The sequence below is a fragment of the Lagenorhynchus albirostris genome, chromosome 10 (assembly GCF_949774975.1).
Source record: "Lagenorhynchus albirostris chromosome 10, mLagAlb1.1, whole genome shotgun sequence".
NCBI lineage: Eukaryota > Metazoa > Chordata > Mammalia > Artiodactyla > Delphinidae > Lagenorhynchus > Lagenorhynchus albirostris.
The window spans coordinates 39,635,416-39,648,163 of NC_083104.1; the positions used below are offsets into that span (position 1 = coordinate 39,635,416).

The window sequence follows — 12,748 nt, forward strand, 5'->3', positions numbered from 1 at the left end:
TAGCCCACACAGATCAGACTCAGGAAACATAAGGCTGGCCTTTTCTTTAACAGCCAGTCACTGCTTTTAATCAGGGGATGAGGTAAGGAAAGTGGTGGTGTTGGTGCCACCATGTGGCTCGATGCTCACAGGCCTCAGCCACAGTCCATCTCGGGGTCGTCCACATCAGCCTCCGCGGCACAGAGATCATCCAGGGCTGCCTCTGAGCCAAAAACAAGAGGGTTCTGTGGTGAAGTCCTGCCTGAAGGTGCTGGGACTGGGGGAGGTCCCACCTCTCCTCCCCACCAGGCCCACAGGAACTAAGCAGTCCCTTCCACGCCCAGGCCTTGCTCCCTCAGCTACTGCAAGCAAAATAATACAAAGGCAATTCAGACAGGGATGTTTCTGGAAAAACCGTGGCTCTGCCAGGCCGACTCAGTAGGTATGATCAAAAGGCAGGCTGATATGCTGAGAGAAGAACCGGACAGAGAAGAAAAAGAAATGGCCCCCGTGCCGGCAAAGGCTGTGTGGATGGAGCACTGCTGACCTAAGGCCAGGTAGTCTGATTTGTCCATGAACTTCAGGGCAAACTCCACATGAGGGCTGGGGCAGGGAGGGGCCCTCCTGCAGGCTCACCTTCACAGCCTGTCACGTCAGGAAGCCTTCGAATCAGCATGCTGACCCCTGGCATCACCTGGTCGTACTGATGCAGGACCTCCACGCAGTGCACAGTGAAAAGCTTGTCCTTTTGGGACAGACTGTGCAGCAGCAGCACTGTATCTCGCAGACACCGCACCGTCCGCTTCTGCTGGTCAGTCCTCGGGGGCCCCCCTGCCCTCCGCACAGTCAGCCACTGTCTGTGCAGCATCACCGTGAGTGCTCTGACTACCTGAGGGAGGGCACAGGCTGAGGTCAGGTCAGGTGGTCCCTGCACCCTGACAACCTGCTTAGCTGGGCAGCATCTTTCCTAGCCAGCCGGGTGAGGGAGGTTCTGAACAGTGGCACCAGGGTCTAGCCCTGGTGAAGGAGCATGGGATGCTTTCACGGGGCCCTGTCATTCACCAGCAGAGCTGCCCACTGTCGGCCCCTGCCTGCCCCCGGCACTCACCTCCACGTTGCACTGGCAGCTGGAACCAGTGACTGGGGAGGAGGGGCTCTGCACAGCAAGCTTAGCCAGGAGCCACACAGCCTAGAACAAGAACAGACTGTCCCATCCATGGCACAGTGAGGCCCTGGTCACAGGGAGGGCTTTCTCAGCCTTCTACAAGAGCTCCAGTTGCCTTAGCAACTGCTTGTCTGCACTAATGGGATCCAAGAGGTGGTAGTGTTTTGGGACCTTCCCAGGAGACACTCAGGACCAACACCTGTGTCTCACCACTGACCCACCTGCCTCCGTGCCCACCTCCAGCCACCAGGCAACTTTGCCAAGTCCCAGGATACCCTGGGCTCCGACTGTACGGTATCTGTGTAGTATGGAGCCCCCCAAATGAGTTTACCTTGCTAGTGGCTCAACGTGTTACCAAAATGAATTAAAGCTTCCTTTAATTCCCAGAGGAAGGAGAAGAGTGGCTCTTACATGGGATGGAGTGGGGTGGGGTGGGGTGGGTTGGTGAGCAGCACAAAAGGGGCTCTGGTGTCTTTACCTCTTGTTCCAGCTGAAGCCACTGTGTCTCCGAGGCGGCTTTGTCAGGCCTCGATGTGATGTACATGTACAGCAGCAGCAGGAGGCAGCCTTCTGGAAAGGACACACCACCTCTCACTCAGCATCCGCCTTCTCACCCAGTGCCTGAGGTACAAGCTGCAGAAGCCCTCAGGAGGCCCTGGACCTGCCCCTGCCACCACCCTTCCCTCCAAGCTGCAGGAGTCCAGACGCACGCCCCTGGCCTGCTTTACCCGGGTGGGAGCAGAGCTGAGGTGCAAGCTTCTCATGGTCCACCAGGAGGGACAGGAGCTCAATAGTCAGCAGCACACTAGGCAGGGGTGTCTCTGGGCGCAGGCACTGTGGCAGCACCCGGAACACGCACTGGAACCTGAAACACAGGGCCCCAGAGAGATGTGACACCTCCAACCCAATCCCATAACTCACCCTCACCTTTCACGATAGGCAACAGGAAATTGAAGAGGCCAGTAAAAAGGAGACTCGATTCAGACAGACCTGAGTTCAAATGCCACCCTACTTGCTGATACTTGTTTCAGGTGAACGAGTGGGTACTACCCTTCACTGTGGGACTGCTGTGAGGGACAGGGCCTGTCATCCCTTAGAGATGACAGGCCCTTACCTGGCACAGTGCCACCCAGCAAATACGAGGTGCCCCCCTGGACCTCGGGTGCCGGCCTCTGCACTACTCTTGGGCTCCTTCCTGCCTCTGCTCCCAAACAGGGAGGCAGGTTCAACTTGAGTGTGAGAGAAACGTCCTGTGCCCACCACCAGAGGACTGGCCAGGCATCAGCAGCAACAATGTGGACTTGGCTATGGTTGGATCTTACGAGACCACTCGCTGGGCAAGGAAGACTTCATTTTCCCCACTTGTCGGGAAACACCAGCTCCTCTGCCGCCACGTATGAGAAGGTACAAACTCAGGGGGTGCATGGTGAGGGGCTTGGGCACTCTCCCCCTGGTCTTGGGGGCAAAGGGATGGCGCATCCATTACCAAGGAACCGAGTCCAAAGACAAGCACTGCTTTTTGCTCAACCCACACAGCCTCGTGGGTGGGGGGAGGGGCAGTTCTGCGGGTATGTCCCTTTTCATGCGCACGGCACCGAGGGTTAAGAATATTCCTTGTACACCATTAGGAAGCAAGGTCTTTTTGGGGCGAACTCATTTTAGAGCAAATCCTGTATGAGAGACAAGCTGAATGTTTCTAATCACCAGGGAGTGTGGAACTTTGTGGGAAACTAGAATTTAACCTGTTACTACCTAATTTCATTATTAGGCCAGAAGTGGCCCCTGAAACTAAAAAAATCCATCTTTATATACAACACAGTGGTTTCCAAATTATTTTTGACAGCATCAGAGCCGCCTTTTTAAATGAAAATTTTTTTTTTTGGCACAGCCCCTAAATGCACAATAAATACGTCATGCTGCCCTGGCTGAGCTGGGGATGAGAACTTTTTGTTCAAAAGCGCCTGCCATGCCAGTACCTGGGGAGCTACGCTGGACCTACCCCTAAAACAGATGCAGTGGGAAGACAAGTGTCTGAGGGGATGATGTGCCCTCAAGCCTGGGTGGGCAGTGGTGCCTTTCATAGGAGATCACAGCCTGCCTGGCTGCTCATGTTGTATCATATACTGCTATGGAGCCTTGGGAGCACCTGTCCCTGGCTTTTACTACAAGGTGAACAAGAAGCTGTGTGGTAATGGGGTTCAGCCTGCAAGCATGAAGGAATTCAGAGAAGCACTGTGTGGGAGGTGGCATCAGACAGCGATCAAGAACAATGATTCAAAAAAAAAAAAAAAAAAAAAGAACTATGATTCAGGAGCCTAACTGGCTGATCTAGCATACTCCCCCTGGGGTTTCAGACAAGTTTCCCTACCTCAACATGGGGTTTATTCATTCAACAAACACTGAGTGCTCACAGTGAGCCAGGCTCTGTACTGGGCGTGAAGACAACAGGGCTCTGAGGGTGCCATCCAAGCTAGTGAACAGAAGGCATCTGTGTCTGGCCTGCAGTAAGCACCCATTAAATGGCTGTTTTTTGATGTTATTGTGGACAAGCTCTACAGGAATAGAATGATGATATATCTACCAAGAGAACTGCTAAAAATGTGGTTCCTGGAATTCATTCATTTAAAAAGTAAGAAACGGATGCAAAGATTTTTCAATATCCACATATCAATCAATGTGATACACCACATTAACAAACTGAAGAATAAACACCATGTGATCATCTCAATAGATGCAGAAAAAGCTTTTGACAAAGTTCAACATCCAGTTAAGAGAAAAACTCCAGAAAGTAGGCATAGAGGGGAACATACCTCAACATAATGAAGGCCATATATGAAAAACCCACAGCTAACATCATATTGGTAGGGACTTTCCTGGTGGTCCAGTGGTAAAGAATCCACCTTCCAAAGCAGGGGACGCAGGTTCGATCCCTGGTTGGGGAACTAAGATCCCATGCGCCTCGGGGCAACTAAGCTTGTGTGCCTCAGAGAGTTCACATGCTGCAAACTACAGAGCCCACACACTCTGGAGCCTGCGCGCCACAACTACAGAGTCCACACACTCTAGACCCTGCACGCACAACTAGAGAAGAGAAAACCCACATGCCACAACTAGAGAGAAGCCCGTGTGCCACAATGAAGAGACCATGCATTGCAACTAAAGATCTCGCATGCCTCAACGAAGATCTCACATACCACAACTAAGACCCAATGCAGCCCAAATAAATAAATAAATAAATAAAATTAAAAAAAATCATACTCACTGGTGAAAAGCTGAAAGAATTTCCTCTAAGATCAGGAAGAAGACAAGGATGAGCACTCTCACCACTTTTATTCAACATAGTTTTGGAAGTCCTAACCACAGCAATCAGAAGAAAAAGAAATAAAAAGGAATCCAAATTGGCAAGGAAGAAATAAAACTGTCACTGTCTGCAGATGACATTATACTATACATAAATCCTACAGGTGCCACCAGAAAACTACTAGAGCTCATCAATGAATTTGGTAAAGTTGCAGGATACAAAATTAATATACAGAAATCTGTTGCATTTCTATACACTAGCAATGAGCTATCAGAAAGAGAAATTAAGGAAACAATCCCATTTACCATCGCATCAAAAAGAATAAAACACCTAAGAATAAACCTACCTAAGGAGGCAAAAAGGCCTGTACTCCAAAAACTATAAGACACTGATGAAAGGAATTGAAGACGACGTAAATGGAAAGATATACCCTGTTCTTGGATTGGAAGAATCAATACTGTCAAAATGCCTATACTACCCAAGGCAATCTACAGATTCAGTGCAATTGTTATCAAGTTACCAATGGCATTTTTCACAGAACCTAGAATAAAATTTTAAATTTATATGGAAACATGAAAGACCCTGAAACAGCCAAAATAATCTTGAAAAAGAAGAACAGAGCTGGAGGAATCATACTCCCTGACTTCAGACTATACTACAGCGCTATAGTAGTCAAAACAGTATGGTACTGGTGCAAAAACAGACACATAGATCAACGGAACTGAATAGAGAGCCCAGAAATAAACCTACATACCTAAGGTCATTTAATCTGTAACAACGGAGGCAAGACTATACAGTGGAGAAAAGACAGTCTATTCAATAAGTGGTGCTGGGAAAACTGGACAGCTACTTGTAAGACAATGAAATTAGAACATTCTCTAACACCATATACAGAAATAAACTCAAAATGGATTCAAGACCTAAAGGGAAGACCAGCTACTATCAAACTCCTAGAGGAAAACATAGGCAGAACACTCTTTGACATAAATAGCAGCAAATTTTTTTTTTTTTGGATCCATCTCCTAAAGCAAAGGAAACAAAAGCAAAAATAAACAAATGGGACCTAATTAAATTTAAAACCTTTTGCACAACAAAGGAAACCATCACAAAATGAAAACACAACCTGTTGAATGGGAGAAGATAACTGTAAGTGATATGACCGATAAGGGGTTAATATCCAACATATATAAACAGCTCATACAACTCAACATCAAACAAACAACCCAATCAAAAAACGGGCAGAACTGAAAAGACATTTTTCCAAAGAGGACATCCAGATGGCCAACAGGCATATGAAAAGATGCTCAATATCACTCATCATCAGGGAAATGCAAATCAAAACCACAATGAGATATCACCTCACACCAGTCAGAATGGCTATCATCGAAAAGAACACAACAAATGTGAAGAAAAGGGAACCATCCTACACTGTTGGCGGAATGTAAATTGGTGCAGCCACTGTGGAAAACAGTATAGGGGTTCCTCAAAAAATTAAAAGTAGAAGTACCATGTGACCCAGCAATTCCACTCCTGGGTATATATCTGAAAAAAACCAAAAACACTACTTTGAAAAGAAACATGCACCCCAATGTTCACAGCAGCGTCATCTACAATTGCCAAGGTATGGAAGCAACCTAAGTGTCCATCAACAGATGAATGGATAAAGAAGATGTGGTACACATACACACACACACACACACACACACACACACACACACACACACACACACACACACACACACTGGAATACTACTCAGCCATAAAAAAGAACAAAATTTTGCCATTTGCAGCAACATGGATGGCCTTGGAGGGCATTATGCTAAGTGAAGTAAGTCAGACAGAAAGGCAAATACTGTATGGTATCATATGTGGAATCTAAAAAATACAGCAAACTAGTGAACAAAACAAAAAAGAAACAGGCTTACAGACACAGAAGACAAACTAGTGGTTACCAGTGGGGAGAGGGAAGGGAGGGAGGGCAATATAGCAGTAGGGGATTTAAAAAAAGCATTGTTATGGGATTATATGAAATCGTGTGTGAAACTTTTGGAAACTGTAAAGCACTACGGAATTAAAAAAAATAAAAGGAAAGAGAAGACTCAATAATAAAAAAAGAAGCAATCAGCCACCAGGAGCTGGGCCCCCTGCCAGGCACCTGGGTGATGGTAACACGCCTACCTTGCTGCTCACACTACTCTGCAGTACACTGTGTCTAGCTCTAAGCACCACCTTTAGGATGCACCAGACAAGCCAGAATATATTCATATGGAAACCAGGATCCAGAAGTGTTTTTAGCAAACAGGTATTCTGAGTTCAGAGACAAAAAGGCTTAAGAGCCATCCAACAGAGGAACTGGCCTCTTGGTGGAATGCTGAGGGGGAGATGGGATTACAGGACGAGGGGATTGGCTGGGTGGTGTTTACCCTCCCAGTGTTGAGGGTCTGGAATCCCAAGCTAGGAATTTATGACAACAGTGTTCCGCAACAAACCTTAAGAAGAGCAAGTAACCTGTGGCTCATGCCAGTGGTGGACACCATGATGATGGGCAGATGCCCAGCAAGGTCAGCTTGTAGCTGCAGACCCTCCACACACCCTCTGCTTCTTCAGGGAACCCCACCAAACTAAACTTCAATGTGGCTCTGAAATCTGGTCTTCACCTGATCCATGTCCCAGGTTCAAAGGCCTCTTGATTCAACCTTTGTCTGTTTCGGGGGCAGGACACTCTTCCATAGTGACTAGCTTCTTTTGCTTACCTACTATCCAGAGGCAGAACTAAGCCAAATAAACCACTTCCTTGGTTCTTCTAACTCCTGGCCCCACTTCCCATCACTTCAGAACTCTAGCTAAGAACCTAAACCAAGGCTTAGAGCTGAGCAGTATGGACGAGTCAAGATGGGAACAAGTACAGGGGCCACAGGACAGACCTCAAGAGCCCGGGTAAGACCCACAAGGAATCATGACTCCCATGCTGCGTTATACCTGGGCAGGAAATCAAAGGAAGCATTTTCAGCTAATTTCACCAAAACCTTAAGGCACTGGCTGAGGACACTGGCTTTAAGGTGACCTGTTGCTGCAGAAGAGAAAGCCAAAAGTTGAAGAAGCATCTTCAATAGTGGATGCTGGCCTTGGTCACCAGCAAGCCTCCCTGGGGCTGAGGTCACATCCCCACGACCATGTCCGTCAACCAGGCTCTGGTCTCCTTCCCTAGCAGCAGAATCGGCGCCTGCTCCTGACAGTAACAGGCAAATGACTGCTCCGCTGTGGCACACCAGGTGCTGAAGAACGCTTAGTGAAGCCACAGAGAAGCCTTCCAGGTTGCAAAGTGAGTCCTCGGGGCTGGCCTCTACCCCAGAGCTCACACAGGAGGGATGTGTCGGTGAGTCCGCAGGCGCTCCGCTTCTCTTGGCTGCTGCCAAATCCTGCAGAGCCTGGCAGTGTAAGCCGATAAAGAACTGCACCAGGGGGAGGAGGTGCACAGCTCCAGGAAGCTGGCAGAGTGGGAAGGCCCTTCCGCCTCCCTCTGCTGGGTCTCTGTCACAGGAGCCTTCATTCCTGGCCACCAGATTCAGTCCAGTAAGTGCCAGGTTCTGTGCTTCTCTCAGGGCCAAGAGGGGAAATGACCCATCACAAGAACCTGTGGTCCTCAGGCTTGAAATCCCAGTCAAGGTACTAGCAACAGACACAAAAGAAAACACACAAGTGTGAGAGGGAGATAAGGTCAAGGGACCCAAACAACCTGCCTGCTAAATTCTCTAGTTTTCCTGCCCAGAGCAGACTTCCTAGGCCGGTCAGGACCAGATACGGACTTGCTTCCTGGAAACTTCTTCCAAACAAGCTTTTTAGGAGTCTTATGCTTACCTGCCAAGCCCGGGTAGCTGGAACAGGGTGCCGGTAGGAGCCTCAGAACAACTGCTCAGGAGGTGGCACAGACCTAGGGATGACCCTGGGATCAAAGGCTGCTTCAGGAGAAGGTTTATCAAAATGGAGCCTGCAGAAGACAAGGTGACTGTAGAAGGTTCTGACATGAGAGTGCTTTTCTGTGATGCCAACTATCCTCTAAACTGCCACTAAGTTCCCTTGAGACGCCTGTGGGTACTGAAGGCTCGGAGGCATACTTGCTCTTGGCCCCTTGCATTTTATAGTCTTCTGCTTAAGCCACAGACTACTACTCCCCTGGACCCTCTAAAGCACTGCCTGGGGTACTGATTGAGCCCAGGACAGTTCCCTAGGCAATTCCACTGCAGCATCACAGAGGATGATCGGACCCAGGAAGGCCTCCTGCAGAAGAAGCAGGCATTCTGGTACCTTGAGTGTTTGATCTCTGCATCCAGCTGTCAATAAGCCTTTTCTGGGACTGTTCTTGCTTTATCGGGTCATCTCCCAGACTGTGGGTCTTATTCTCTGAATAACAGATAATATGTTAATCAAAACTGGAACACAAAAGCACAAGTATATCAGAAACTCTTAAATGTAATGAGTTTAAAACATACATTGTTCTACTTCTTCAACTTTGGATCAAAACAAGAGCCAAAGCAACTCAAGAACCTTCACATCTTTGCCTTCCTCATATAAAACAGGAACTTGCATAAGGAAAGGAAAGGAAAAGAAAATTAAATTGTTTGCCCCACTTCAAAATCAGGCAATAACATAAAAGCATTTTATATGATTCTTATTATGTGCCAGACACTGTTCTAAGAGCTTTATACATGCTAGCTCTCTTGTTCCTCACAGCAACCCAACCAGGAGGTGTTATCATTGGCTCTGTTTTACATATGGGAAAACTGATGCACAGAGGTTAAGGGACTTGCTCAAATCATGCAAGCCAGTAAGCAGTGTGACTGGGACTCTCGGCCAGGCTGGTGGGCTCCACTGCCTGCTCATAACACCACCCGATAACCTCTCCTGAAGTTGCTAAATATCAAAAATGTTAGTAGCTGTAGTTCTCAGGGGTGGCGTGATGCTAATGACTTGAAAGGGTTGATGGTAGGAGAAAGGCAATGTATCTGAATTGTAAGATAAACTGGCATAGCACAGTCTCAGAGTGAAAACCTAGTAATGCTAGATTGTCTCTCTAGAAAGCAGTAGCATTCCCTCAGTCTGGACTCAGCTGGGCGATGAAAGGAGCACATGTTCCTGCATACTAGCTGTGTTTCTGGCATGGCAATGGATGCTGACTGGAGGTTTTAAAATATGCCTGCAAATTCTTTGACACACTTCTCCTCAAAGGGTGCAGCCTAGTTTTCTTCCCCTTGAACATGGCCCAGACTCAATGACTCACTTCTAACAAACAGAATGTGGCAGAAGTGATGCTATGTGACTTTTGAGGCTAGGCCATAAAAAGGATAGCTTCCACCTATCTCTCTGGGTTTGCTAGCTCTAGAGGAAGCCATCTACCAGGTTATGAGATCAGCCAAGTAGCCCTGTGGAAAGGCCCACATGTGGAAAGGAATTCCACTGCCAGACATGTGAGTGAGCCACCTTGAAATAGATCCTCCAGCCCCCATAAGGCTTCAGTGCCCGCAGAGACAAACCATCCCCACTGTGCTATCAGAACTGCTGACCCACAGAAACGAGGAGAAAATAAATACTCAAATGTTTCAAGGCTCAAGTCTGAGTAGTCTGATATAGAGCAATAGATGATGGATAGACAGACTTACCCTCTTTGCCCATCAGGGACTTATATCCTGGATCGGTCTGGCAGTGGTGGGGAAGGGACATGTTAGCACTAAAAGACTCCTTTGTAGGGAAAGATGGTTTTCCAAGTTGTGGAGAACATGCTTCTGGCTTTATAACCACAGAAGGGCTTTTCCTAGGACTGGAAAAAGTTAACTATGAAAGCAAAGTAATGATTCTGCTAACACCATGTAAAATACCTGGTTATAAAACTTCTAACAAACTTTAAACTTTTCCTATCTAGGTGATTTGACCAAAAATTTTATCTATTACACGTTTGTTATTCTTTGTCAGGACAGCAATGCAAAATTCAAGGCATTTTGATTCAAATTGTTGAAAAAAAAAATCTTTCATTTGCTTCCACCTTCTTCCAATCACCCAAAAGAATTGGCTATAACTCCATTACTATTTCCAGTTCCACCAAAACATCTTTTCAGTTTGCAACCTCTTTTTTTTTAATTGAAATATAGTTGCTATATAATGTTATATAAGTTATAAGCAAATGCTATAGTGATTCATAATTGTTTTTTTTTTTGCGGTACGCGGGCCTCTCACTGTTGTGGCCTCTCCCGTTGCAGAGCACAGGCTCCGGATGCGCAGGCCCAGCGGCCATGGCTCACGGACCCAGCCACTCCGCGGCATGTGGGATCCTCCCAGACCGGGGCACGAACCCGTGTCCCCTGCATCAGCAGGTGGACTCTCAAGCACTGCGCCACCAGGGAAGCCCTGATTCATAATTTTTAAAGGTTATACTCCATTTATAGTTATTATAAAATATTGGCTATATTCCCTTTGTTGTACAATATATCCTTGTAGTTTATTTTATACTTTAATAGTTTATACCTCTTACTCACCTATCCCTCTATATTGCCTTTTTCCCATTTCCTCTCCCCCCTGGTAACCACTAGTTTGGAACAACCTCTTTTATAATAGTCAGGGACTGAATGAAAAGATTTTCAGGAGAAAGAGGGTCTAGAAAAAGGTGTATTGTGTCTTGCAACTTGGAAACTGAGCCAGTGCCTTGGTGCCAGGGTCTTTATGTTAGAGAAGCAGTCTTAATCCTCTGATTGGATCAGACAATGCTGAGGCACTCCTGTTGGTGTAAAGAGGTGAGGATGGACTCCCTCTGCTCTCCTGTCTTACCTGGGCTACGCAAGGCAAGAAAAGTTCAATTTCACACCCTGCCCATTATAAGCAAAGGCAGCAGAATGTTTAATACCAGAAAAAGACGACCTGACCCACACTATTCAAATTTCAAGGCTGATCCTGACAGTGTGCCAGACTTCTTTGGCAGGCAGGGGACAGGACGGACCATTGACAAACTGATCACATCTGCAGCAAAGGCGGGGACTGCTGGACAGCAAATGAGAAAAAGTATTCCAAGCAGTTGGGACTGAAATACAGTTGGGGCAAAATCATTTATTTGAAACAAATTACATAAAAATGAAGACTGGTCCACTCCAAAAGTTTGGAGAGCATCTTTCCAGCCTCTTTTCATCCTGAGGAGCTGTGTTGTGTTTATAAAGTCTACAGGGAGGAAGCACTTCTAGAGTGCGGGGCCTTTATGCTATGATGCCCCAAACCATTCTAGTCTCATCCAAACCATCTTTGAGGCCTTCAGGAAAGAGCATCTATGCCCCAGTGGCAGAGTCTAAACGACCTTTGTTCAGGACTAGCCTGACATTGTTATTCAGACTTTTTACTAAACGATACAAAACTGTATTCTCCCTCTAGCACCATCATTACCTGACATGGGAAATGGAGGGAGCAGCTAGTTTATTAGCTCGTTCACTGCTTTGAAGCTTTGTCCTTAATTCATTCATCTCTGCATCTTTAAACTGGAGTTCAGACTGCAATGACTGGAGCTGGAAGGCAAAAGAAGCATACTTATAGAGGCCTCATCACATATACAGAAACAGCTCTGGGCTTCAAAATCTCAGGATAGTAAAGGAAAAACAAGCAATGAGAGATAGTATAAAAGTCTGCTGTGACATAAATGTCCTAAAATATTAAGCTTTAACCTTCTTCCTGAAAGATGACATGGTATTCTAGAAAGATATTTTGACCTGAACTATAGCTGGTTAGTTTGTGAGGGTTCAAATACCATTTACTCAGCCTCTCTGAACTCCAGCTTATCTGTAACATAAGTACCTATCTTCCTGGTTGGGGGTATTAAGTAAGAATGGTGAATGTAAAATGCCCAGCACAGAGCTTGACAAGGTACCATATCTCACGGTAACATGTAGACCTTTTAGTGAATATAGTGGTGCACAATCCAAGTCTTCCTGAAGGTCTGGGGTGAGTATTTAGAAGAGTTTTACCAAAACCTTGTACAGTGTGGGGAGACCTGCTGTTCTGGCCAATGGTAACTGCTGCCATTCCCAGGCACAGCACCAGACACAAGGGCAGGACCATTTAAGTCTCACGACAGCCCTTCTGGTTATTTTCTGGAACAGATAAGGGAAATGAGTCATAGAGCATAAGTCATCACCCTGATGACTTATCACCGCTTGAATATGATAAAGCCTAGATTCAAACTGTGGTTTGTCTGATTGCAAACCCATTGCTCTTCATCATGTATATGGAAAGGCAACTACTGCTGTTAGTCTTGGGCACAGGTCAGTGCTTCT

The 12,748-nt window shown here is 46.6% G+C and overlaps 1 protein-coding gene across 6 annotated transcripts in view; it reads right to left on the reverse strand.

The window, feature by feature from the left end:
• Nucleotides 1–12,748, reverse strand: part of ATRIP (ATR interacting protein) — a 16,965-nt gene continuing 4,217 nt past the window's right edge. For 2 of the 6 annotated variants that reach the window (XM_060162027.1, XM_060162031.1), the window contains 10 exons: nt 11,865–11,983; nt 10,103–10,260; nt 8,751–8,846; nt 8,304–8,433; nt 7,425–8,114; nt 1,873–2,009; nt 1,623–1,714; nt 1,088–1,168; nt 616–868; nt 1–202 (listed from right to left, as the gene is read on the reverse strand). In XM_060162027.1, the coding sequence (XP_060018010.1) occupies nt 135–202; nt 616–868; nt 1,088–1,168; nt 1,623–1,714; nt 1,873–2,009; nt 7,425–8,114; nt 8,304–8,433; nt 8,751–8,846; nt 10,103–10,260; nt 11,865–11,983 (1,824 nt within the window). In that variant the 3' untranslated portion in view covers nt 1–134. Of the gene's footprint in view, nt 203–615; nt 869–1,087; nt 1,185–1,622; nt 1,715–1,872; nt 2,010–7,424; nt 8,115–8,303; nt 8,434–8,750; nt 8,847–10,102; nt 10,261–11,864; nt 11,984–12,748 lie in introns of those variants that run through there. The other 4 variants (XM_060162028.1, XM_060162030.1, XM_060162029.1 and 1 more) reach the window with 4 other exon arrangements.